We start from the raw sequence: 27,186 nt of genomic DNA, 5'->3' as shown, positions 1-27,186 counted from the left end.
TGTGGTAGGCTTTGATACATGAAATACCTGAACAAAGTGCAGTGGTAAGTTCAGTCTCATTCTCATTAATAGTGGTGCTTGGTGAGATGAAACTGGAGCACGAAACTTTCCTTGAAACGGATTATTGGACTCAAACTGTTTTCATTTTGCCTGATTAGTAATACAGTGATTAAATCATGAAATAGGCTACTTAATAAATACCATCAGCTATAACCAGCTCTCCTAAATTATGCCATTTAGCACGTAATAGCCTACAATTATTTTTATTTGCATTGCAAAATTGTGCACATTTTATCAATATCTGTGGATACATGCAGACTTAATTATTCATTTTCTGCACTCAGAGAATATTCATGGGAAAAATCTGCAATGCATGCATGTTTGACAATCAATCTCGAAAAGCGTGTTTTGTTATTGCAGGTTGTGCTGAAAGGTGAAGAAGCAGTATGTTACTTGCCAATTTCTTGGTCAGATCATTGGCACACTTGTTAATCAAGGAAAATTAATGAACAGGTTCACATCAAAGTCATCTGCCACTGCTTATTAAAGTGACTAAAACACTGTAAAAAGGGAGAGTCTGGGTCCTACTTCCAGGAATCCCCATAAAAACATGAAGACAACCATATTCTTTGCATAGGACGGAAACCCAGTTAGGTCCTATGTCATTGTCCTTGCAGGCTTCTGGTCGAAGGTTAACCTGCCAACCTTAAGCTTGAGCTGACGGACCTGTGCCCAAAGTCACACTCTGCAGTCAACATCCCTCAGGTTTGCTGGGCACAGGCAGGCTGTACTAGAGTATGTTTCACTGCTCTCAACAGCTGTGGTTTTAGAGTAGCTGTGCTCAGGGGTACTAGGGTGCTGTTACTTGGCTCATTATCCAAGTCAACACCAGTTGTTATGATGCCAAAGGATGCCATTATGGTTCCAATATCTTTGGCTCCACCTCTATTCCTCTTGCCTCCCTCTGTTATCAGCTCTGGTCTTCTTTCCACTCACTGTACTTCCATAATCCAGGAGGCTTCAGTTTGCAACACAAGTTTCCAGTGTTGGCTGCGCTGCAGCGCTAGCAATGGGTATTAATCAGTCAGCAACTCAGACAAAATGAACTATGGCAGGAACAGAGCAGCCCATGTGGTGTGTACATGGGCAATCTGTCGGAACAGCCAGGCATGGTAGCAGTGTAAATAGCCAGAGGGTGCACTGACATCAGAGAGAGGGGCCCCGGGGCGCAGGAGATTGTGAAGGCCCACCGGGGAGGGCGGATTGAGATCCCAGGTGGGGGTACGGTTGCGATTTGTGAATTCGGTGGGGGGGTGGGGGGGAATGCAATCAGGGACTTGGGGTGGGGGTCGAGAGATCGCGATCGTAGATGGGGGGGGGTGTTGAGAGAGATTGCGGTTGTGGATGGCGTGCGGAGAGGGATTGCGGTTGCGGATGGGGAGGCGAGATTGCAATCGCGGACCGGGGGCGTCCGGGCGGAGATTGCGGCTGCGACCGCGATCCTGCTTGCTGCTGGTTTTTCCCTAAGCCACCGGTAGCAGCTGCAGTGCTGGAGCGCACAGCCGCCCCGCTCAGCCAGAGAGGAGAGAGGAAAGCAAACACTCCCTCCTCCCCTCAAAAGGAACGCGTCCACAAGGAAGACATCTGCCCTCAGTCAAAGGTTTTCCGCGACCCAACAAGCGTGCAGCCTCAGCCGTCGCAGAGTAAAGAGAGGGGCGCGGGCGCGGAGAGAAAGCTTGGCAACAGGAGACAAAATGTACCTGCATTAAAGTTGAATGAAGCCGCCTGGCTCGGGGCCACACCGGAGAGCTGGAACGAAGGCTGTCGAAAATAACAAACGGGCAGATGTGCAGTCGGAGGAGGCCAGGTACAGGGGAGGCGATGGACTTGAAGGGAGGGGGGGAAAGGGAGGGAAGGAGGGTTCGACGCAGGACCACGGGAGAGATGCTAAAAGGCCTCCGGAGCTAACGTTTCAGGGAACGTGTAAGAGCAAGGACACAGCAAGCCGCAGAAGGGTCTTTAACAGCCAGCAGGGGGAATACCCTGAAGCAGACGGCAAATTATGAAATCTACAAGCAGGAGGCATCCATCCAACGATCGAGATTAAGTTCCTGACTCAAGACCTCCAGATATGCATACTGAGAGCCATTAATTATGCAGCAAATTCATTTGGTTCCCATGTTTCCCCTGGATATTGTACCTGGCTGTGAAAATGCTCTGGAGGATACTGCCTTGAGGACTGGTCCACGTTCTGCGGAAATGCGAAGTACCTAGGTTGAAGTGGCTTCCCAGAATGCACCGTCCGTTGGCGAGTCGCCCTGTGCAGCCAACAGCGTGCAATGAAAATATAATGTGGAGCTATAGCCCTCCTGGTCACAGTGACTTCCAGGTGTCTTTGAAAGTTTCTGATGCAGAAATGTGCTTCCCAGAAATGCCACAAAGCGAGCATAATTGGGTACATAGAGACCTGTAAAGCGATTACGCTTTCTGATTTTTGTAGATGCAGAAGGAACGGCCAATGAGTCTGCAATAAAATGTCTGGAGGCCCTGGATATTAAGTCGAAGCAGTAGAGCATTTTCTGCATGCTAACAAATATAGTTATTGCAGTTGGGTTACGTGTGTTTGCCGGGTCGAGAGCAGGGCACCTTCATTTCATGCAGCACCGTATTAAGGTAGTTTTCCCAGGGCTATACTGTATGAACACAGGTTTTACCGTACATCAAGTTCAGTAAAACATGACTGCAGCATACAATTATCAGCCAACATATTATCTGGGTCCCAGCAAATCTCCCAGAGACACGTTTACGCTTTGCCCTTTGTGCGCGCGTGCTCCATCACTGCCAAGTTCACCGTAGCGAAAGCAGACAATCGGAAAGATTTAACTTGTCATGGGCAACTTATCATTTTCTAAAATCCCTGCAACAGCAATTATTACAACTCCGTGCCTACATACTCCATGCGATGCCTTAAGGGACACCAACAATCAGCGTAAAACACAACTGACAGTATTTCCAGTTTTGACTTGTGGCCCGGAACATTCCGCCTTCAGCATCCCAGTTGGCATTTTCCGTCCTCCTCAAGGCAATCGTGTCATTTCTTCTCCGGCTGTAATTACTGCATATTTTCCTCGGATCGAGCCTCAGGCCACTCACCACCAGGGGTGCAGAATGTTCCAGAATTGTCACGTTCAAATCTGTTCTCAGGTCGGCAGACAGCTGTAGCGTAACCACGTTTCCTAGACGGCTTCATAACATTCGGGGCATTCTTTTTTTAGAAAATACAGATGATTTGTTTTTGCCATTTCTTTGGGAACATACAGTATGTGTCTTGGGAAATAATTAATGAGCCGACTGAAGAAGGTATTGCATAATTCATTTATCTCAATGAAATGCTACGGACTTTCAGAACCCTTGGTCCAGTTTTTTACTTTCTGGTTCCTCTGGGGCAGTCGCATCTCAAACCCACCTTTAACGATGTAGTAACAACCTAAGACTACCTTTAATGGGGTAGTCGCACCCCAAACCCACTCTTAATTTGACAGTAACAACGGAAAATCCATATTTAATGAGCTAGCCGTACCCAGTCTGTATGGCCTGATTACACCCCAAGACAGGCATGAGTGTACTACAGCAACATCTCCTTTGCAATGTACTGTCACAGCATGGCATATGGGTGTGCGAAACCCGGTTTAATCAGATAGATTAATCCACACCATCCACCATACCCACTGCAACAGATACGCGCATTTCTCAATCTCCCCAGTTTGAAAGGGCGGGAGCAAAGCCGCAATGAAAACAGAATCTTGTTAAGGCCCTTCATGGTCCAAGAAGCTGCACTATTAACATATCTCTTTAATCCTGCGGAGAAATCCCAGAAAGGAAACCTTTTCATAGAGTGCCTTCCTCAAAGCTAGTAATCCTGTCATTTTCAAAGCCTCACAAGTCTTGCGGCCTCCCCTCCCGTTTTTTGTATTCATCGCGATTTTCGTTGCAAGCTCGAGTTTGGCCAGTAACCGGGCAGACTTTCCTCTACATGGATAGCACGTACACATTTCAGGCGAGCGCCCATGACAGTGTACGTCTTCAGAGGAGCGAGCCTCAGAAGGCTGATTAAAGACTGATAAAAGAGTTTAAAAAGACTCAGCCTACTTCTAATGACTTCATAAGGAAGCCAAGGGTTGACCTACTTGGAACCCATTCGCCTGTTTATGAATGCATGAGATGAAACGCGAGATGAAAATGCAAACAACTGCTTGAACAAAAAATTTCTTCAGCCATGATCAACCGCGCTTCGGATCGCACGTTGCGTTCTTCATTTATGCGACTTGAAACATAAATGTTCAAACGCGCACACACGCACGACACGAAATCACACTTATGGGCACAGATTACGGACAGCAAATTAGCACTTTTATTTCTCGGCCCCAATGACAAACCCTCGTCTCTTCAGCGGCGGAATGAGAACCACGCCCTCCAGCCGGCTGGCGAGCTCCTGCAGCTCCTCCCTCTGGTCCCGCCTCAATCTCGCCACTTCCTGTCGCAGGCCCGCCTCTTCCTCCCTCAGTTCCTCAATGAGGCGAGAAGCCTGGGCCTCAATTGGCCGCCCTGCCCTCGAGGGGATGTCTTTGGTGGGCCGGTGCGTTCGGTGGGTGGGGTGCTCTGGTGGTCGTAGCCTGAACCTCCTGCTTGCGGACTGGGAGGTGTAGGCCTCGGCCAGGCCACGCAGCCTGAGTTTCACCCTCTCCCGAATCTTCGCCTTCTCCGAGCTACTGATCACGTCCTCCTGTTACAGAAAAGAATGAGGTGAGGACGATGAGATGGGAAACTGGAGAAAGGTTAATTGCCGAATCAAGTCAGCGTCTACCTCTGTAGTATTGTCTTTGACTCTATGGGCAAAAATAAGTGTGAAATAGAATTTCTCAGACTGCATCATCGTTTCAGGGTACCCACTACACCCATTCCTCTGTTGAGATCGATTCGTTTTTTTTGTAAGTGAATTGAGAAGACAGGAGAACAGAACAACGATTGGCCTGGACTGCACTCGAGTAATCCACATTTTGCGTGTCCCGAAGGGGCATTTGGCACGTAAAAGATCATTTACTTTGAATGTTCTTGGTAAGACTAGCAAACACTGGGCAGCCAAAGCTTGGGGCGGTTCATTGTGACTAGTCTGCATTCAAGTGATCTGCTGCTAGCTGTGCTCAATAACTAAATGACCCGATACTCAGCCTAGGGGCACTAAGCGGATCGAATCACTGATGTGCGAACCAGCCAGGAATTAGAGACACACTTCCTCTTACTATCTTATTTGTTTTTCCTTTTAAATATTTCCCATTTATACTCTACCCCTGGCATTACGGATCTGTTTAAAGCCAGCTACTGTGAGAAAATGTTGAGGAAAGCAGCGTGGTCAAAAAATACGGTGCCTTACAGAACTATTTTTGACGAAATTACAGCTCCAAAGAGCGGCCGGGTATTAACTTTCAAGCACTTTCAAGAGTCAAATATTTTTTGGAACTCATTTCATAGTAATCTAGTACTTATCTTTCTCTCCCAGAAACCTGTCACCCTTCCCGCAGGAGTAGCTCCTTCCTCTCCTGGTGATAACTCCAGCCAATCAGTGAGTGTGTGCTGCTTGCCTGGGTTTGGGCCGTCATAAAAGTCATAAAATGGCATCTCCCAGAACCGCATCCTGATTTAGCTATGAAACCGGAATTTAACTGCCAATTCAATTTAGCAGAAAAAGGCACTTCCTGAAAGTGACCATTATTAAAATTGTCGCAGTTCTATCTGAGCGTATCAATGCTTGGTACGGGTGTCTCAGTGTATAGCCAAAAAGAAAATGCATATGTCGTGCTGCCAAAAAATGAAAAAAAAAAAAGATTGACGAAAAGGGGGGAAAGATGCATTTGGGAGATTTGTAGCAGAGGGAGCTCCACTGCTGGCAATTTAAGGATACGTTTTCAGCAATCTGATTCTTATATCGTGAGTCTGAGAAGTGAAGCCTTTCTCCCCCACCATATCACGGCAAACTTATGGAAAGCTTGGCATGGATCAAAAGTATGCATATGAAATTTCAGGGCCACACAGGACCAGATTTGGCTATGGCTACACTAAACAATTTATACTGTGTTTCTCTTTTGAGAAGCAAGTCAATAGCTAATTTACTCTAGTAAATGTACTTGTGTTTTGTGTTTATTTAGTTTTACTGCCTTACACTAGTATTGTCAATGGGATAGTACTTTTGGTGATGTCAGAAGTGTAGCAAGCAAATACAGTGCTGTGAGAAAGTATTTGCCCCTTTCCTTACATTTTATATAAAGATCTGAAAGCATTCAGTGTGACAAATAAGCAATAGAGGAAATCAGGAAGGGGGCAAAAATTTTTCATAGCTCTGTATATTTAACTTAAGGCTTTCTGCATTTTGTACACTGTCTTTGTTATTTGATCTTGACTAGTGGTACCATTAGCTGCACAGTACAAACTCAGAGAGACTGTCTGAGAGACAGCCCAAGTTAATTTGATGACAACGACAAGGGCTAATGTTACAGTTGTTCCATCAAAGCATTCTATTATAAAGGGCAACACAAAACATTTGCAGGTAGTTATGTTTATTATTGCATGAGGAGGTCCCTGATACCCAACCTGATATTAACCGTTCCTGTGTTAAGAAATCAGATTGGGGCCAGAGGGACAAAGTAACCCATCTGTTTCGGGATCGCAAACCACTTAACGTTGATTATTCATTTGAATTGCAAAGTGGAAAGCCTCTGAATGCTGATGTTTTCGGTTTGTATGCATGACCACACGGTACGAAATGAACGCTGTGCTACTTTACCACACTGTACGGCGAGGAAAGATTTTTATAGGCAAGATATAGTGGTACAGAAGGATACGCCGGAATTAGGAAATACTTTATTGCGCTGCCACCCTTGGTGGTGAAAGTGCAATGTGAAAGAGGTGAATTTACGAGCCTTCCGAATGGTCTTGGCCAGCTTAAATTAGTTTGTAGTGAGCCAAAGCCCCGGTATCCATCAAGATCTGACATTTACCATATAAATAAATGCACATTTGTCACTTTTTGTCTAGCTCGGAAAGTTAATATTGTTAATTGCCGCAACTGCTTGTGAAGAAAATAAAATGAACACTTACATTTAGTTGTGAGTCATAGTTATTGCTGATTGAATCATGATCTCCATTCTCCACCTTAGAGAAAAGCACAATTCAGTGCAAATTGCAGCCTGGAAAGAAAGAGCTGGATTTGCAATTCTACTTTAGCCCAGGACGAAAGACCTGGATTTGCGATTCGACTTCAGTCCAGGCTGGAAGAGCTGGATTTGCGATTTGAACTGAACTGAACTGTTCTCCCCCAACAGAGAAACGGACAACGTGGCATTCGTATCAGAGATGAATGCAAACACACACGCACACACACACACACACAGTTACACATCAGTTCTCCGCCTCCACTACACCAGGGGCCCTTTGTGGTAACGTGGGGACATTTTGACCGGAGTGTGAAAATGCCCCCACGATGTCTGATGGGGTTCAGGGCTCGCTCACCAATGGGGAGGCGTGGTTCTCCAGCTCCACCCGCCAAGCGTTCAGTCGAACCTGCAGCATCAGCAGCGACTCGCTCAGCTCGCCCGGGCCCCTTCTCCCGCTGTCACCTTGGCAACGGGCCCCCTTGACGACCACATTCTTCAGCGCCATAGCAACAGCACCCCTGCGCGAGGGCGGGGAGGGTTCGGCCGGCCTGGTGTCAATCACACTTTCCTATAACATGGGGGGGGCCTTAATTAGCCAACAATGCAGTGAAAGAATGTCTACAATGCAGACTTAATTAGCCTACAATGCAGTCTAAAGTCCTCTTGACTTTAGAGGATTTCATAGGAAAACTAATATTGAGGAAATAAATTGTTCAGAAGTACTATTTAAACAAGGGACTTGCTCATGCAAACACTGGGTTCCAAGATTAGACACTGAATTGTAGCTTTGCAAGAACAGGAAGTGGTCAGAAACTCTCTATGGTGCAATGCACTATTGTTCAGTTACACAGAGAGGGAGGGTTTTAGTAAGCACACCAACATCTTCTGTGGACACGAGTATACTAGTCCGTTCTTGTTCAAACGGACAAAGAACATTGCAGCAATGGGTTGGGATAGGGCCTACACATAAGACCGGTATCAAAAACTACACAAACAGGGACAACTAAAGCAATAAAAAAAACACCTACAACTTTCTTTCTGTTTTTTTCTTCCTCCGATTTTTACGCAGTGTAGCTGTTTGTCAGGACATCCCCTGCACTTTTTAATTAGGCTGAAGGCAGATGAATTCAAGCTCGACAGCACAGGCACCACAAGAGGGAAAGACGTTTACTCCGAGCAGCAGTCTGAGATAATAGCAGGTGCCGGAGCTGTCAGAGGAATAACACGGCCATGTTACAGCATCATTAGATATTCCTGAGAAGATCAGTGTTTACCAAGTACGAGCTTTTAGCATAAAGCATTTTCCATGTTAAGAAGCTACGGCAGGCGAGGGGGGAATACCTTCAGCCGACTGAGAATATAAAGAAACGTGTTGTAGGTTCTAACTTATCTGGAGGGTTTGGGGCTTTTGAAATGTTTCAGTAAACACTCACTAGTAGCACTGGAACCGCTTTACATAAATAGACTGTGTCTAAAGTAGGGACTGTGTTAAAGCGTGTAGTCCCTAATATGAGCATTTTGCCTCCATTTTATACCTTGGGCCCACAAACTTTTTTGAAATGCTGGAATCATCAGTTCTTATGAATCTCAACCTGTCAAAAGAACCTGTTTTTAGGGGGGAAAGTCAGTTGGAGCTGCATGAGTGGTATTTTCCAGATGGGCTTTTGAATTTATCCAGGCAAAGTTATGAAAGTCAGTGGCAGCACTTGGCAAAATTGTGTTATTTCTTCCTCAAGATCAATTCTTGATTCCTCTCATGTCTGGTCATTTCCACCTTGATGTCCTGAGGGGGGGAGTTTTATTTCCTTCATCATAGGACTAACATAATATTATTCACTTGTTTCAGTGCACAAATATCTCTTGCTCCTTGAGTGAACACTTTATCAAAGAAAAAGTTCCAGGTGAAAGCGTCTCTTTCTGCCTTCAATAGAAATAGATTATACTCAGGGACATCAGATAAATATAGGAACGTACCATTAGCATCAATCTTAGGGCGAGATTACGTATATCGAGAACTGCAGATGAAGGACCGTACCAACATCAGTTTTGGGTTGAAACTGCACTGAGAAATGTGTGATAAATATTGAAACTATCAAGCATGATGGTTTGGGTGAGACTGCACCAAAGTGCTTTTGATGAAGATTGACATCTTTCTCCTGCTTTGCTCTGCTAAGTGCCTGAACTAAATTGCATCAGATTTATGAAGTTATGATGGGACTGTACCATCCAGGACCAGAAGAGGGGCTCCATCTGCTTCCAGTCCAGGTATATCTCCAGCAGCTGAATGTCTGTTTGCAACCGCTCCAACTCCTGTGGGACAATTACACATTGTTGTATTACCTTATTTAATTATACAGTGTGTGAGTTTGTGAGAGTGTGTGTGCGTGCGTGTGGTTCGTATGTGTGTGTGTGAATGTGTGTGTGTGTGTATGTGTGTGTGGCAATAGGGTGCATCATGCTTTTACATCAACTTCAACTCTGTATTTTTCAAAAGGATTGTGCCATAACAGGTGCGCAATCCCACACACCTCTCATGTAGTGCCTCTCCCGATATCTCTCTCTCACACCTCATCCCTCTTTTTATCCCTCTACTTCACTGTCTCTCAATCTGCAGACAGTCCGGCCTCCTTTTGTATTCTCCGCTTTCTTCAGACAGGGAGAAAGCAGAGGGGCTAACGGATTGAGATGGGATGACAGCTCGGAAAGTGCCAGGGCACGGATTGGACGCCCGCCCGCCCGCTCGGGAGGGGGGGATTCACTTACAGCTCCGGAATCTTCCGCCCCGCGGGCCGCGCCACGCGTCTAGCCACCGATTGTTTTTTGGGGGGTTTTTCACTTTGAAATATGACACCGGGCTCCAGGAGATATGATTTTCCCGGCTGTCAGGCCTGCCTCTCAGAATTTAAAGGGGGAGGGAGGGAGGGACAGAGAGGGATGGAGAGAGACAGAGAGAGAGAATTTGAAGGGGGAGAAAGGGACTGAGAGAGACAGGGAGAGAGACTTCATGCCTGTATTTACAGTCAATATTAAAATGTTTTTGTATTCTATTTTCATTTATTATTGATTTGGATTAACCCATTAAAATGTATATAAAATAAAACTCAATATACTGTACACATAACAAGAACCTCAATTACATGAAAACAATTAAAAACAGATAAAATCTAAACTGCTAAAATCATTCCGGATCAAACCACCCTCAACAGATAAAGCCCTACTTACATTACATTGCATTACAGACATTTGGCAGACGCTGTTATCCAGAGAAAAAAAGTGCATACTCCAGGGACAAGTGCACTTAAAGACCCTAGAGGGAAGCACACTTTTCAAGACTAAGACGACAACAAAGATAAGGACTTGGGCCTTGTAGATTCATCTATGATACTGTTTTTATACAACACAACACAAAATAATGTCATACACTTATGTAGGAAGTGTTTATCATTTAAATCTCATAAAAAACTGCTGTCGTCCGTGCTCAAATTGCACCGTTAACAAACCAAATCTACTGAAACTAAAGAAATTGATTTAAAAGACAGTCTGTCGTTCTCCTTGTCGAATAGACACCCGTCTATATCGGTTTCTCCGTCCGTCCCTGACTATTTCTGCCACTGACTGTCTCTATGATTGGCAATCTGAAGCAGTAGAAATGAGCGACTTCCTTTTATGGTTTTACAGATAAAGGTTGGCGTAGGTGGATGGTGATTATAGAGTTAAAAATATCCCAGCAATCTCTCCCATACGGTCTCACCATAATCACCCACATCAGCCATCAGCACGTTCTGTAATCACCTTCTATTCCATAGTGTGAGGATCGTAATCATAAATTTGAACATCACTCTCTAACAGACATGTGTCCTGCGTGCGTGTGATGGATTCACAAGCGTGCATTCGAGGATCGTTTCCGTGATGAACGCCAGGGTACCCGTCAGGGCCGTGTTAATATTTTACTTCAGATTTTTATTTTATTTACCGAGACGAACTGTAAATCGTGGTAACGGACCGCGAGTTACGATTACGATGACTTATGACACTTGATTTAATCAACCGATTCACGCTGATTTATGACGCTGGTTCCACTGGTGGGAAGCACAAGTGGTGTGTGGTGAGGAGAGTTATCGGTGTGTGTGTGTGTGTGCGCGTGTGTGTGTGTGAATATGAGTGTGTGTAAGTACGTGTGTGTGTCTGCGCCTGTGTGTGTGTGTGTGTGTGTGTGTGTGTGAGTGTACGTATGTGTATATTCGTGTGAATGCACATCTGCATGTGTGTGTTAGTATGAGTGGGTGTGTAGGAGTATGTGTTTGTATGAGTCTTCGTGAGTGCATTAGCCTGTGTGTGTCTGTGTGCTTGTGTCTGTGTGTCAGCATCTGTATGTGTGAGTATGTGTGTGTGTGTGTGTGTGTGTGCGTAAGCATGTGTGAGTGTATGTGTGTGTGTGTGTGTGCATGTGTTTACGTGTGTGTGTGTGACTATGAGTGTGTGTGTGTGTGTGTGTGTGTGAGTATGAGTGTGTGCGTGTGCATGCGTGCATGAGTCTGCGTGTGTCTGTATGTGTGTGACTATGAGTGTGTGTGTGTGAGTATGAGTGTGTGTGTTTGCGTGTGTGTGTGTGTGAGCGTGCATGAGTCTGCGTGTGTCTGTGTGTGTGTGTGTGTGTGTGTGTGTTTGTGTGCATGAGTCTGCGTGTGTCTGTGTGTGTGTGTGTGACTATGAGTGTGTGTGTGTGTGAGTATGAGTGAGTGTGTTTGCGTGTGTGTGTGTGTGTGTGCGTGCATGAGTCTGTGTGTGTGTGTCGGTCACCTTGTTGTGGCCAGTATGGCCTGGGGCAGGGTGCGTATCTGACAGCCCATTGGTGGAAGACAGCACCTGGGGGAAAGGAAGACGGGGTCTATCAATACCCAGAGCAACATAAGGACACTATTGCAACATGCCATATCATAAACATACTACGGATTTGTCTTCTCTCATTACAAACACATTTGGCAAGATTATTTTGGCAATTGCCAAAATTGAAGTCAACGTCAAGGACAAAATAAACAGAGTCCAGGTATGCATGAATCATATTTTCACAAGATTAAAAAATACTGGTGATCAAAACAGCTGTGGTACAGGTAATGATGAAAACAGTGCTGAGAACAAAAGCCTTTTGGTTTGTTGGAATGTTTAAAAAAAAATAGTAAGTCAGTGTTATCGAACTCAGTTGCTTTCAATTAGCAGTTGTGATTGTTCAGCATTCTAATTTATGTCATTACACCTTCAAGCAGGGGTGGGCAATTCCGGTCCTGGAGGGCCGGTGTGTAAGCAGTTTTTTGTTTCCACCAATTACCCTGCCTAAATGAGCTAAGTGACTGCATACCAACACTAGTTCACGCATAGATTACATCACAGTAAAACGTTTCACATACAGTATAGGGACACAGAAAGTCTTCGGCTGTTACTCATGCGCTTACCAAGAAATGTCGCTAAAATGTCAGATGGCGGAAAAGTTAGGGCAAATAAAGTAATTACGGCCAGAATGTGGCATGAAAACCAGAAATTGATATGGCCCTCATTGCTCTCCTGTGCCTTAAAGGGTCATGGTGGTGGACTGTCACTTGATTATATAGATAGATTATATCACAGTAAAACATTTCATATACAGTCGGTACACAAACACAGTCTTTGGCTGTTATTCCTGCGCTGGTGTAACTTTTTTTACGGCTAATTAAGTAATTAAGGGCAGAATGTGGTTTGAAAGCCCGTGTCTTAAAGGGTTGAGGAGGAGGATGGTAATGATGTCGATGGAGGTGACACGGGCAGAAGGCGACCTGTAGCGTAGTGGTTAAGGGAGATGACTGGTTCGATCCCCGGTGTGACCACAATAAGATCCGCACAGCCATCGGGCCCTTGAGCAAGGCCCTTAACCCTGCATTGCTCCAGGGGAGGACTGTCTCCTGCTTAGTCTAATCAACTGTATGTCGCTCTGGATAAGAGTGTCTGCCAAATGCCATTAATGTAGTGTAATGTAATGTAATGTAATGAGTCTTGCCTGATGCAGGAGGCAGGCTCTCTCGGCCTGTGCAGCTCCAAGACTTCGCCACAGGAGATGCAGTTTCCCCTGCTCCCACTGCAACCTCCTCAGCTCCTCCTCCCACTCTGGTTCCTCCACGCCCTGTCTCCTCAGGCCTCTCCCACGACGGCTCGCCCCAGGTCCAAACCCAACAGGGTGCTCCCCTCCGGGCCTGCAGTCAGGGACCTGTGGAAGAAAAACGAAAACGACGTCTGACTGTCACTGAAAAATACTAAATCGGGACTGAAGAATCCCTCCCCTTTGACAAGGGAGCTTCATCCTTCTAAGCACATCCTTTCCTCCCCATTAGCCCTGCTAGGATGGATAAAGGGTGTGACAATTTCAGCCTGGCCATTTCCAACAAAGACAAAGTCTCCGGTCTGTTTGAATTAATCAGGGTGAGTCAGACAGAGTTCCTCCGGTCCTTGAATAATGCACCACGCTGGGTCTAATTCAGTCGCCACTTTGGGAGCAGAGGGACTAAAATATGTGTAAAGGTTCTGGTGACATTTAGAAGGCAGAAACTGTTATATGAGCCCAAACTAAATAGTGCCGCCATTTTGGCTCCAACTGAGGGAGGCCTACCTAACCCCAACACCCCCCACCCATGCACGCACTTCATAAGGTACAGGCCAAATGTGCCCTTTCTGTGCTGCGTTACACAATAGTAATAGTTCGTTTTGAAATAGTTATATTTAACTGTGTCTGGGCAGGGCGTAATTGCCCGTGGTGTCACTCTGGGAGGGAGGTTCTCAGTTGGCGGGGCTGTCGGAGTGTCGTCACGCGCCAGCAGCTGCTGTGGTTGACAGGGCAGCTGCGACACCACCCCGCGCTGGCTGTTGACTGCAGAGGAGGCCTCCAAATTGAGAGAAGAAGAAAAATGGGCAAGGCCGCTCGAGTGTGACCCCCGAAGCCCCCCCCCCCTTCCCAGCACCCCCCTCCGCTCGCCGTCTCCTCCTTGTTTAAAGGGCCGTTGTGCATGCGCTCATCACCGAGTCAGCCCTCCGTCTGGGTGCTGCGGCGAAGCCCTGGTCCGCTCCCTCCTGCACCTGCATAGCTGTGCTGCCACCTGCTGGACTGAGGCCTTTACTGCCTCCATCTCCCCGGCGGAGTCCCCCTCCCGGCGCGGCCGTCTGCCGAGTAATGATTAATCAGCCGTGACTGCCGCCATTTCTCTACTCTCTGAAGCAGCAGAGGCAGTGGGGAGGCCCTGTTTGAAACCGCAGTAATTCAACACGCGTGCCACAAAGACGCCATAGGCTACACCAGAAGAAAGCGGCTAAGCTAAATGATCGCAGTACAATCACTTGACCTCGTGCAGGATCTGCATTTCAGTATCTTTTCATGTAGATTCATACTGTATTTCATTTTCCAATCTTTGAAATTAAATATAGTACAAGCTACTGTAAGTGAGTGGATAACTGACCTTGCGGAAAAGGTCAGAGGTCACCAGGAGCGCTGCAGCCGAATCTGGTACACACCTTTGATTGACAGCGTGTGTTGTACACCCTGCAGTCTTAATAGCACCAAAGAGGAGCAAGCATCAACTAGGGGACAGGTGTAGCTCTCATTAGTAGTCCATGCTTGCCCGGTTCATCATTTAGAGGGATTAAGCAGTAATAGAAACCCTGTCCAACTTAAGCCGTCCAAAGCCCTGGAGGGACAAGGCCAGGGCAAGGCAGACTCTCGTTCACAGCCAGTCGATGATACAGCTGGAGCTGAGGCACTGAACCTAGAACTATGCAGTACGCCCCCAAAACGTCTACTGTCTAAACAGTAAGAGAGTAACTTACAAACTACACCAGCAGTAATGGCATGAGCCAACAGGGGCAGATATTCCCAAATGTTCTTTTCACTGGGGATATTCATCACAGTTAGTGTAGCACTGGCTCTTTCTAGGACACAGCAGAGTTTCAACTACTGATGAATCAGTGATGTGAATTGTTACCCTAAAATGAAACCATGCTACAAACAAAAGGACAAATTTTGTTTATGAACATCTGATAGGGTTGTAATGGCATGCTTGAATATACACAACGTGTTTTACACTTTGACCAACATATTTTTACGGATGCAGTGTTATATTGGTTGTTTTGCTGCAGAGAAAAATTCAAGAACTGTTCAAGGGCCGTCAAGGGCGGTTTTGAAAGACACTTGTAAATTATTGATATTTTTCAAAATGCATTCACACTTTCTGACAAGACTGTCGAGGAGACGGCATTATTAGAAAAGCTGATGCACCCGAATTTAAATACCCAAGTTCGTTCACTGCACGGGTCATGCACAACAGCCAAGATAATGACATTTATAAAACAAGAGAAAAATCAAGTACTTTCAAGCACTCTGCCGAAAAATCCATTACTTTCACAGCCTTGGATTCCCCACTTTGAAAACAAAACGCATTCAAAGTTTTCAATGACCTGTTGGAGGCCGCATGAAGGCTCTTGTTATTCTTCTCGCACTTATGTCCCCAATTTGAGGACCCATTGCACCCCTTCATTCCCTTCTCATTCCACCAAACTGAAGGGCCCAGAAAACCGTACAGAAGACTACTGATAAAGAACCGTGACAAGTGACAAAAGTCACAACAGTCCCTGAAAATGAATGCCATGAATGCTCTTTCAATCCCAAACCAAACACCGGCATTCCGTTTCAAAGGGCATAATTTACTTTTGCGCTCAATCATTGGGAGCACTTTCTTTTTCTTTTTTATTTCCGTTTAAAATTTTTCCCATTTTCTCACAATTTGGTAGCCTGTCTATTCCAATTATCGCTGTTAGCTGAGGATACACCGTCGACGTTCTGGATGGATCTCGCGATCCGGAGAACGACACGCCTTCTTCAAGCCATATCGTCGCGCTTGTGACCGTGATTCCAAGGCGCCCAGGGCGCAATTGTGGACTGCGGTCCTACTAACCCCTGCCGAGTCCCTCCCTCGGAACGGTGAGCCAATTATGCCGCCCCACGAGAGCCGGCCAAACTCGGCTTTGGCAGGCCCGGGAACCGAACCCCCGGCCCTCAGCGTGCAACTGCAATGAACTGATGCCTGGACCAAGGTCCGTTACTTTAGCCGTGCGCCACCGCGGCTCCCCTTTTACATTTACATTTTTGTCATTTGGCAGACGCTTTTAATCCAAAGCGACTTACAAGTGCATAGGTTCTACCATAAGTCAAAGCATCACATCCAGTGGGTTTTGAGTCTGCTTCGAAATAGGGGGAGGGATTCTGCTGTCCTGACAGTGGTAGGCAAGTCATTCCACCACTGAGGAACCAGAACGGAAAACAGGCGTAAACGTGCAGCTCGACCGCTAGGTGCACGTAGAGAGGGAACCATAAGGCGACCAGAGCTGGCAGACCGGAGAGGTCTAGCTAGTGAGTAGGGAGTGATCAAGGATTGTATGTAAGGTGGGGCAGTCCCCTTAGCAGCCTGAAATGCCACTAGGGCCTTGAAACGGATGCATGCGGCAATAGGAAGCCAGTGGAGGCCAATGAGAAGTGGGGTGACATGAGCCGACCTGGGCTGACTGGTGATCAGGCGGGCTGCAGCATTCTGGACCAGCTGGAGGGGCTTGGTGGCACACGCTGGGAGACCGGCTAGGAGGGAGTTGCAGTAATCCAGGCGGGAAATGACGAGCGCCTGGACTAGGAGCTGGGTGGCTTTCTCCGTCAGGAGATGACAGATACGGCGTATATTATACAGAAAGAACCTGCAGGTTCTGGCAGTGGAGGATACTTGTGGAGCCAGGGTGAGGCAGTTATCAAGAGTCACCGCAAGATTGTTTGCCGTACGGGAGGAGGAAACTACAAAGTCCTCAACAGTCAGTGAGAGGTCGATTGACGGAGAGGACTTAGCAGGGATGTAGAGAAGCTCAGTTTTGGCAAGGTTGAGCTTCAGGTGGTGGGAAGTCATCCTCATAGAGATATCAGCCAAGCAGGCAGAGATCCGTGTGGTGACTTGGGTGTCGGGGGGGAAGGAAATAAAAAGTTGAGTGTCGTCAGCATAAGAATGATAAGAAAAGCCATGGGAAGAGATAACAGAACCAAGAGACATGGTGTATAGCAAGAAGAGGAGAGGCCCAAGAACTGAGCCCTGCGGGACTCCAGTTTGTAGGGGGTGAGGGTCGGAGACTGAGCCCCTCCAAGTCACCTGGTAGGAGCGACCAGAGAGGTAGGAGGAAAACCAAGCGAGTGCAGACCCTGTGACACCCATCCCAGACAGCGATGAGAGCAGAATCTCATGGTTGACTGTATCGAAGACGGCCGACAGGTCGAGGAAGATGAGAACAGAGGAGAGGGATTTGGCTTTAGCAGAGTGGAGTGCCTCAGTGACCGCGAGCAGGGCGGTCTCAGTGGAGTGGCCACTCTTGAAGCCAGACTGGTTGGGGTCACGGAGATTGTTCTGGAGAAGATAAGTGGACAGTTAGGAGCAGACCGCCCGTTCCAGAGTTTTAGCGAGAAAGGGAAGAAGAGAGACAGGCCGGTAGTCGTTCAGAGCAGAGGGGTCAAGAGTAGGTTTTTTGAGGAGGGGAGTGACTCTGGCCCTCTTCAGGGAAGAGGGCATGGTGCCGGAAGAGAGGGAGGTGTTGATTAGAGAGGAGAGAAAAGGGAGAATGTCATCGGATATAGATTGTAGGAGGGGAGAGGGGATGGGGTCAAGAGGACAGGTGGTCGGGCGGTGGGATGTAAGGAGTTTCAATGTGTCGGCGTCAGAGAGGGGAGAAAAGGAGACTAGGGAGTTGGGGAAGGTAGGAGGGTCAGCAGGGGGAGAGGGTTGTGAGAAGGAATTGCGAATGGCATCAACCTTCTTTTCAAAGAAGGAGACAAAGTCATCAGGTGTGAGTGATGAGGGGGGTGGGGGGGGAGGGGGGGCCAGAAGAGAGGAGAAGGTTGAAAACAGTTTGCGGGGATTAGAGGTGGCCGCGTTAATTTTCGAGTGAAAGAAGGAAGATTTAGCTAGAGAGACAGAGGAATGGAAAGATGATAAGAGGGCATGGAAGGAAGCCATATCACTGGGGAGACAGGACCTTTTCCATTTTCTCTCTGCTGCCCGCAGTTCGGTTTGGACAGCTTGTAGAGCATCAGAAAGCCAAGGACTGGGGGGGGAGGCCCGAACTAGTTTGGTGGTGAGGGGACACAGAAAGTCAAAGGAAGATGAGAGGGAGGACATGAGACTTTTGGAGCACTTTCAAAAGGGGAGCCGCGGTGAGCCAAGGGGCTCCGTAGCCAAACTGCCACAGCACGCCACTCACCAGCCTGGCCGGGGCACCTTCAGCATGGCAAGGGACAGGAAGACAGGGAGCATGGGAATTATGGGAATTGTGGGAACTCTCACCCCCGGCAGGTTGGTCAGGGTCTCCAGCCCCTCAGCCTGTTCTCCCAGCAGGGCCTCCAGCAGATTCCCAGACGAGATCACCCACCCCAGGGCCAGCAGGAGGTCTCGACTCCCCGCCTCCTCTCCCCGACCGCCCTCGCCCCGCGTACCCGCCAGCCAAGGGGCTCCGTAGCCAAGCTGCCACAGCATGCCACTCACCAGCCTGGCCTGGGCACCTTCAACATGGCAAGGGACAGGAAGACAGGGAAATATGTTCATACATTCACCTTAAAATACCGTACCTACAATACCTCAGCTGTCATTAATCTCTGTTGGGCACAATGCAGACACTATCGCTCGTGGCAGTGCCGCTTTAATAGATCAATGTTACAGTAGGATACAAGTGACTAAATTAAGTTTATCTTCAATTAATTATCAGGTTCACGTTTGCAAAGTTTTTTGTCTTACGCTTTCATGGCAACAGTAACTTCACGTGCCCTGCACCAACAGTGCTGTTAGCCTTTTTCCTGCTGTGACGTATTTAAGGTATCAGTAGCCAGTAGCAATTGAAGCCATACGATATTGAAACAAAATTTGTAAGCAACTAAAACTACATTTCAGTATAAGAACACAAGATCACCTTACCCACGTCATCCTCCTGCGTAGTTTGACATGCGCACTCCCATTGCACTGCTTTGAAGAGCAGGCTATATAGTAACCTCCACAGGTCTTGCTCCTAAAACAGAAACACAGTACAAATGCTGATACCCGGAGCAACTTATTAATGCATTACCCATTTACTGTTGGATATTTTACTAAATCAGTAAGTTAAAAATCTTGTGCAAGAGTACAACAGTGGTGCCCCACGAGGAAATGGAATTCAAAGCAGGCTCAGTTTCTTAACCACCATATTACAGTACACTGCCACCCACACAGTCATTACGCTAATTGACAGCGTATATTAAAACTTTATATAACTTCATATGACCCGAGAAACATAAATTAATTACTGCATCTTAGAGATAAACTTAAGGTATGAGGAGGATTTTTATATATTTTTATATTTTATATATACATTTTTACACAAAATAGAAAAGGTCTTGGAAATTCAATGAAGCATTAAAAAGAAATGTGCAGGATATTAAATGCCAAGAAGGGGTGTGGGTCTAGAGACCACCAGGTATCTGTGACAGAATCCCCAGGTGAGTGTGTGTGTGTGTGTGTGTTTGTGGTGCCAGCTCTTGCTTCCATTATTTTCGGTAACATGGCAGTTATTGCATGGTTTGACTAATTAGCGCTTCAGACATTTCAAACAAAGGAATCCAGGTACAGATTATCCTTTTGTTTGCACTTGGCTGCTCTGTTGACAGAAATGGCTCCTCTCAACAATAATTACCTACAGCAGTCATTTGGCCGAGACCGTTGTATTTCGCCGACAAAATTTACGATTGCGTTTTCAAACAATTTAAAGAAAGACAAAAAAAAGTCTCAGCTGTCACTCGCTTTGACGAATCTCAATGACTTGCATAATTCACTCCCATAATTTGCACCTTCTGTCAGCATTCAGAGCATCAGTACGAATGCATGAAGGCTGAGAAACAGTGAAGCAATATTTTATTATATGCAAATGAAATTTTGCATGTTTATAAAATATCCTCATGTGCTGCTATGCTTTCTGTGATTAAGTGTAATTTCAGTGTTACCGAGGACACCATATAAACGATCACATTTGCACCCTTTGCCCTCCTGTCCTTAAATTAATGAGGACAAAATTAAAAAAGGCACAGTTGTTGCTGCCTCATTGACTTCAGCAGAGGGCATTTATTCAACCTGGCATTCAACACCTAGACTATTAGCCTACTTTATGTCATAATCTTTACTGGTGGAGGTAGTAAAGATTATGACATAATTCTAAAAATATTTTCAATACAAATATATGACCAAACAAATGTGAAATAAAACGTGCCAAAATATTTATTTGCACACAGTTATTCACACAGGGACAAGAAGCAGGATGAGAAACGCTTGATATGATCAAATCAATTTTGCATGTTGTTAATTAATTAGCAGTGTAACATAATCAATCCTCAGCTTCTGGCCTCACTCTTAACTAAACAGGAGTTGAATTCCAGCTTGGTACAGATGACCTGGACCCCCAGGAGCTGGGTTTATAGCAGCCCCTGGACCTGCTGTAGAAATGCTGTCAGAACTGGGCCCCTGCGGCAAACACCATTGTCTGTCAAAGGAAACCTACACCTCAGGAAAGCGCTTGCAGCTTTAGCCCAAGTTAAAATGCCCCTCATGCATACTGTGAGTTACTATTGCGGTCCCACAGGCAGAAAATCTGTGTCAAGGAGCTTTACTCTGGCAGCCAAAGCATTGAAAGGGAAAGCCTGCACTGCAATGAAATGAAAATGGCTACATGTGAAATAGGCTACATATATTCCCATTAGAGGGAAGTCAAAAATGTTAGATAATATTAATCCCTCCATTGTGCTGTATGGAAAAAATATTGGATACACTCATACGGGATTTACTGCACTAAATGGGTAGAAAATCCAGTGGAGACCTTTTATGCAGGATTCTGTAAAAACCTACTACAAATACAGGGGAATACCCCTACTAATTCATTGAGGGCTGAATTAGGCATGGTAAGATATCAAATTGCCTTCTCTCAATTGTATAGATATCGCACTGCCTTTTAAATCAATTGAAGTGTACTAAATATAACCAGATATCTTAGAATATGCCCAAAGACTATCCTAAAACATTCACTAAACCAAAATGGAGAGGGGTCTACAGCATGCACCTCGGCTATGGATGTCATGGCCTCTCTTCTAAGCCTAGATATCATCAGAGTTCAGAAAAGAAAAGTAACATTCAACAGCGTGAAGGAAACGGTCAAAGAAGGCTGGTTTCTTGAACATACAATGCTATAGCAGAGATATAACTTTGTGCTTTATATAAATAAATATTATTTTTTCTTCCAGTAATTTCAATATCAGCAGTATGTTAGCACATGCAAACTATTATGAAATGCCTTTGTATGGGAATGCTAGCTAAACGTATATTAATGTCAGCTATGTTTGTTAGCCTTGGTTGGTCATTGCCAAATTACCAATTTACCTGTTGAAAATTACCATAACATTAGATGTTATGTAAACTACCATTCAAAAGTTTGGAATCACAGAGAAATTGTTATGTTTTTGAAAGAAATTGATACTTTCAAATTGATGATTGTAAAGCCCCATTTTCAGCAGCCATTACTAACACACTGATATTCCTCCTGTAATCATGCAAATGTGCTAATTTGGTAAAAGAGAAAGAACTCCCATTATATTCAGCACAGCTAGAAGTTGCTATATGATTTAATTCTACCTTGGTGAATAAAAGCATCAACTTCTTTTAATGATTTAATGATTTCCAAACTTTTGAATGGTAGTGTATACTGAACTACAGAACACTGCCTTTTCCCTCCAATTAATTTATGGCCATCCTTACAAGCGGTCACCCATTTATAATGCCAAAATCATGTTTATTTAAACTGTTTTTTTTGTATTATTAGTTTAAATAACTGAATATTTAATAGTCAGCCTCAATTATTCATTTGCCATAGTAAAAATATTTACAATAGTTTCCCCAATACTGGTTTTAATCCAACCTTAAAAGCTACCAGGCATATTTTAACTAAGTAAAATGTTATTAAATTAAATTGAATCATTAGTGTCCTTGTAATTACAATTTGGAGCACATAAATGTTACCATAAATAAGATATTAAAAACAGTGTCTGTTCTAGATGCATCTATCCATATGGTGCACTGGTTTGCAGCCAACAGCTGAAGAGTGCAACATTTGCTGTAGGAAGTTTTTTCCACTGCCCTCTGTACCCCGCCTTCAAAGCAGCAAAGAGAGCCAAGTTACAGAGGCATATGGATGCACACATGAAAAATGCACTGCATTTCAAACATATGCAGATATTAAACCCACATGCCAACCATTTGAAAAGGCCACCAATTCTGGCCAATCCTTTCAAACATCAGACATTTTCTTTTCACTCTACATATTTTTAATGCTGTGCACCTGTACGAATTGGATGTGCACACTCATCTCCTTTGTAAGTGAAGAATTCAGCATTCTGGCAACTGCCATTTTATGAGAAAACTTAAAATGCTCCACGTCGTTTCACAAAACTGAGATCTGGGAGGGTAAATTGGCGGCTATGCTGTAAAAAAATGGTTTGTTGAGGATTTATAAATCTGCAAGTTTACACTGGGCTTGCACAGAGGCGTTTTAATTTCCCCCTGAAAAGACTCTGAATAGGGCATTCAGGAGCACTGTCACGTTGATGCACTGTTCTTGCTTGCAACCAAATGAAACAATGCTACATGCTGCATGGTTTTGTACTTTATAAGGATGTTTTACACCGATGAGCGAAATCATTATCTCCACTAACAAATGAAGCAAATAATTATATCGTTATCTCATGTCAAGGTCTGGGATATATTAGACGGTAAGCAAACAGTTGGCTCCCATAGTCAACGTGTTCGATGCGTGAGAAATGGGCAGGCATAAAGACCTGAGCGACTTTGACAAGGGCCAAATCATTATGGCCAGATGACTAGGTTGGAGGATCTCCAAAACGGCAAGGCTTGTGGTCAACAGTGCCTAGTGACAGGGGTCCGAGGAGGGACAAACCACAAACAGGGTGTTGGGTGCCCAAGGCTCATCGATGCACGAGGGCAACAAAGGCTATCCCATCTGGTCTGAACCAACAGAAGGGCTACTGTGGCACAAGGCACAGAACATTTAAATGATGGTTACAGCAGGAATGTGTCATATCGCACCCTGCTGCCCATGCAAACCCCTGCCAACTGTCGAAAGTGCCTACAATGGGCACGCCAGTGTTGGAACAGGACCATGGACCAATGAAAGAAGGTTGCCTGGTCTGATGAGTCCTGTTTTCCTTTACATCGTGTGGATGGCCGGAATACGTGTTTGCTGTTTATCTGGGGAAGAGATGGCACCAGGATGCACTATGGGAAGAAGACAAGCTGGAGGAGGGAGTGATGTTCTGGGCAATGTTCTGCTGGGAAACCCTGGGACTGGGCATTCATGTGGATGTAAATTTGACAAGATTTGTCAAGATTGTGAAATGCATGCTCAATTGCATTAAGGTCAGGCGATTGACTTGGCCAGTAAAAAACATTGCACTTTTTGGCCCAAACAAACTCCTTTGGCTGTGTTTTGGATCATTGTCCTGTAGCACGATGAAGTGTCGTCCAAACAGTTAGGATCAAACCCATGAAGACAGTATTATGCTTTACGATAATTGGCCTCGTAAGGTGCACTAAGGTTATATTATCTTAATATTACATTACATTACATTATTGGCATTTGGCTCTTATCCAGAGCAACATACAGCTGATTAGACTAAGCAGGAGACAATCCTCCCCTGGAGCAATGCAGGGTTAAGGGCCTTGCTCAAGGGCCCAACGGCTGTGCAGATCTTATTGTGGCTACACCGGGATTCGAACCACCGACCTTGCGTGTCCCAGTCATTTACCTTAACTATGCTACCTGTAGCATAGTACACATAGTGCTACTTTGTACACCTCCACTTCACCAGGTCACCCGAAGGGAAGGCACTTCCTGGTGGAGGCCAGATCCTCTCGCGCAGCCCATATGGCTCCGCTCTGAAAAGTGGCAACTGAGCCTCTCCAAACAAAAAACATTTTAGGATAATCTCTGCGATTACTAATTGCAATCAGATTATACAATAAATAGGAAGCTTGAATCTGGAATGTTAACAAACTGAACCCAATTCCAAACAAGTCCAAGAGCACACACATTGGTTGAGTATCCCCCCACTTTCAGAGACACACAGCAGAGACGGATCCAGACCAGGTTAGAACTGCTGGCTCAGTGCCGTTTAGCTGCAGTAGATCTTACTTATATAAGCTCTTTATAAGATTACTTTATTGTAGGGCTTAAATTGATCACGTTTACTGAATTTTCTTTTATTGTCTTTGTTTTCTGTATTTATGCCTGATCATTTTAACTGTTCCCATCTACATTTCTTTACGTTCTATTCCATTTTTTGACCTTCTCTGCAATGCACTTTGTGTTGTACTGCTTGAAAGGTAAATGTATGATTATTATTATCATCATCATCATTTTTTAAGGTACGGTATCTAGTGCCACCACTCACAAAATGAAAATGAAACCATGTTTCAGTAACAGTTACTTTGCTTAACCATCTGTTTACAGGGTGTAGCCTACATTATGCCAATATATGCCAAAATTAATCGAATTTCATTTTGAGAAAGGAAGGGGGTGTCACTGCCAGAAATTAATTTAAAATGAGACCGTTTTATTGTTTCATAAAATTACTCTTCGCTGTGAATTTTAGGGTCAAATGTTGCCTCTAAATCTTGAGGGGTGTGGAGCGGATCTGATACCTAGCCAGAACTGAATGCAGCTGGCAACGGTAGCATTCGACATAAAACGTTAGCTGGACAGCAGTGCTGATGTATAGCGAATTTACTATGACAGTAAGTCAGTTTGCGGTTTGTTCTGATTAGTGTCAGTCGTAACAAGTGACAGCTAGCTACAGCATTAAGAAAGGCACGCATCCGAGATGAATAACCTTTTACAATATGGGCAACACCGCTAGATAGCAAGTTAACGTAACTTGAACATTATATAGGCTACATGGCAAGGCTTACTTACCGCGTCTCCTTTATTAAATTTCGCCCGTCTGAAGGTGTCTGTACCAGGGACAGAATCCACTCCAAGTGCAGAAAGAAGCTTACAAAGCGATTCAATGACTTCTTTTATTTTCACACTCTTTCCACGTTGCATTGTGTCAACTAATGTTACAAATGTAACATTGCTCCCTTTAAATATCCCGGCAGACACCCACATACGAAACCACGCAAATTTACAGAAGGACGCATAATGAAAAATTATATAATCTAGTAAACTCAGAAACCTGCGTATCGGAAATATCTTATTTACTAATGGTTGTCACGGTTATAACGTTAGTATGGTAACAAAATCCGTTGTAGCAACACTTAAATTTACCCGGTTATTTCTACTTATCATATTTCCGGTTCCGGGACTATGTAATACTTGAAAAAAGAGCAAATGGTAAAGCAGAGACCTCTGTGAAGTCTCAACTTTGGATAGGCTACTCGGGTTACAGTTTATTGGCAGAGAACACGCGTTTCAGAGTATTGTGTGGAATGCATGCGGTTTTAGGTAATGCGGTATCAATGGGATTTTCCAAAATTACCAGAAATGAGCTATACAATGACTAGACAATATCATAATATATTGAACTATTTTTTGAATAATTGGCTTGTAGCCTTAAGTGTTCAAGAACATTATTAGCCAAATATTCAACGTAAAGGCGACAGTTTCACTTTATCAAAACATATGTTATATAGGACTAGCGCCCATACTACACGGTATTCGTGCATAATTTATAAAGTGGCTGTGGGTGTTGTTCGGGAAATTACATCGCTATCAAAATTAAAAAATATATATTTTTATGATTCTGTCTCGTCTCGTATACAGCTTCCACCATTTTTCCTCTGGCACTGGTCGAACGGTGTTTCCTGTTACACCGTTTGTAGTTTTCACTGATTTGACTTGTAGGCTATTGTTCAAAGACAAAGTAATTTCCCCTAGAACTTGTGTGAATAGAACAAAAACATAAAACGCTGTGACAGCGAGTTGAACTCACTGCGAGATGAAATGAACGTGTTAGCGTTTTTTAAAAAGTTTCTTTACTTTCTGGATTTGGCAACTGGTCGCCAGACAGGTCGCCAGTCCATCGCAGGGCACACACACCATTCACTCACACACTCATACCTATGGGCAATTTAGACTCTCCAATCAGCCTAACCTGCATGTCTTTGGACTGTGGGAGGAAACCCACGCGAACACGGGGAGAACATGCAAACTCCACACAGAGAGGCCCCGGCCGACGGGGATTCAAACCCAGGACCTCCTTGCTGTGAGGCGTTACCAGATGACATCCCAATGTTAATTGATATATGACCATGTTTCAAAGACTTCTCAAGGATTCCCCAAACAGTTTCATAATCTTCATAAAAAGATCCCCTCTACATCCCCCACTTTCTATTGACTCTCATACATTTAAGACACCCAAATGACAACTTTTGGGTTAAGATCTACCACTTAAATTACAAAAGTGTAAATTACCTCTAGGCCTAATTCGGCTCAGCATGTTTGAGTTTCCCAATGTGAATTATATTTAATTCACCATTATTGCTTTGACTCAACTAAATATTTTGTCAATTCAACAGAAAGAAAATGCAGGAAAGAAAGAGTGGACAAAGACATGAAGGTTACAGGAAATAAAGTTCAGACGAAACATGCCTTCAACATTCTTTAATGCAAACATCTAATATCAACATTGCACAAGACATTTTAAAAAAGAAAAATTAGTCGAACTTGAATTGTTAATTTAATATTAATTTATACAAATGTATAAATGTAAATCAATTTATATCCAAAACAAGTAAAAATCATTTTATAAATATATTCATGTTCAAACCTAAATGGCACACAAGTACTTTTTTTTTTTTTC

At 44.7% G+C, this 27,186-nt stretch overlaps 1 protein-coding gene across 2 annotated transcripts; it reads right to left on the bottom strand.

Moving 5' to 3' along the window:
- Positions 1-4,402: 4,402 nt before the first annotated feature.
- tedc1 (tubulin epsilon and delta complex 1) lies at positions 4,403-25,630 on the bottom strand. Of its 2 annotated transcripts, XM_061261321.1 has the most exons (9): positions 25,299-25,630; positions 19,214-19,304; positions 18,590-18,804; positions 13,237-13,443; positions 12,009-12,074; positions 9,432-9,518; positions 7,564-7,776; positions 7,153-7,206; positions 4,403-4,783 (listed from the first exon to the last, which is right to left on the bottom strand). In XM_061261321.1, exons 1-9 carry the CDS (start codon positions 25,491-25,493, stop codon positions 4,412-4,414), a joined length of 1,500 nt encoding a protein of 499 aa, XP_061117305.1. In that variant the 5' UTR covers positions 25,494-25,630; the 3' UTR covers positions 4,403-4,411. The 2 variants fall into 2 exon arrangements, with proteins under 2 accessions (XP_061117305.1, XP_061117313.1); XM_061261329.1 differs by lacking the exon at positions 7,153-7,206.
- Positions 25,631-27,186: the final 1,556 nt, after the last annotated feature.

This window comes from Conger conger, chromosome 1, assembly GCF_963514075.1.
Source record: "Conger conger chromosome 1, fConCon1.1, whole genome shotgun sequence".
Taxonomy (NCBI): Eukaryota; Metazoa; Chordata; class Actinopteri; order Anguilliformes; family Congridae; genus Conger; species Conger conger.
This window is presented reverse-complemented; position numbering and strand designations above follow the sequence as displayed.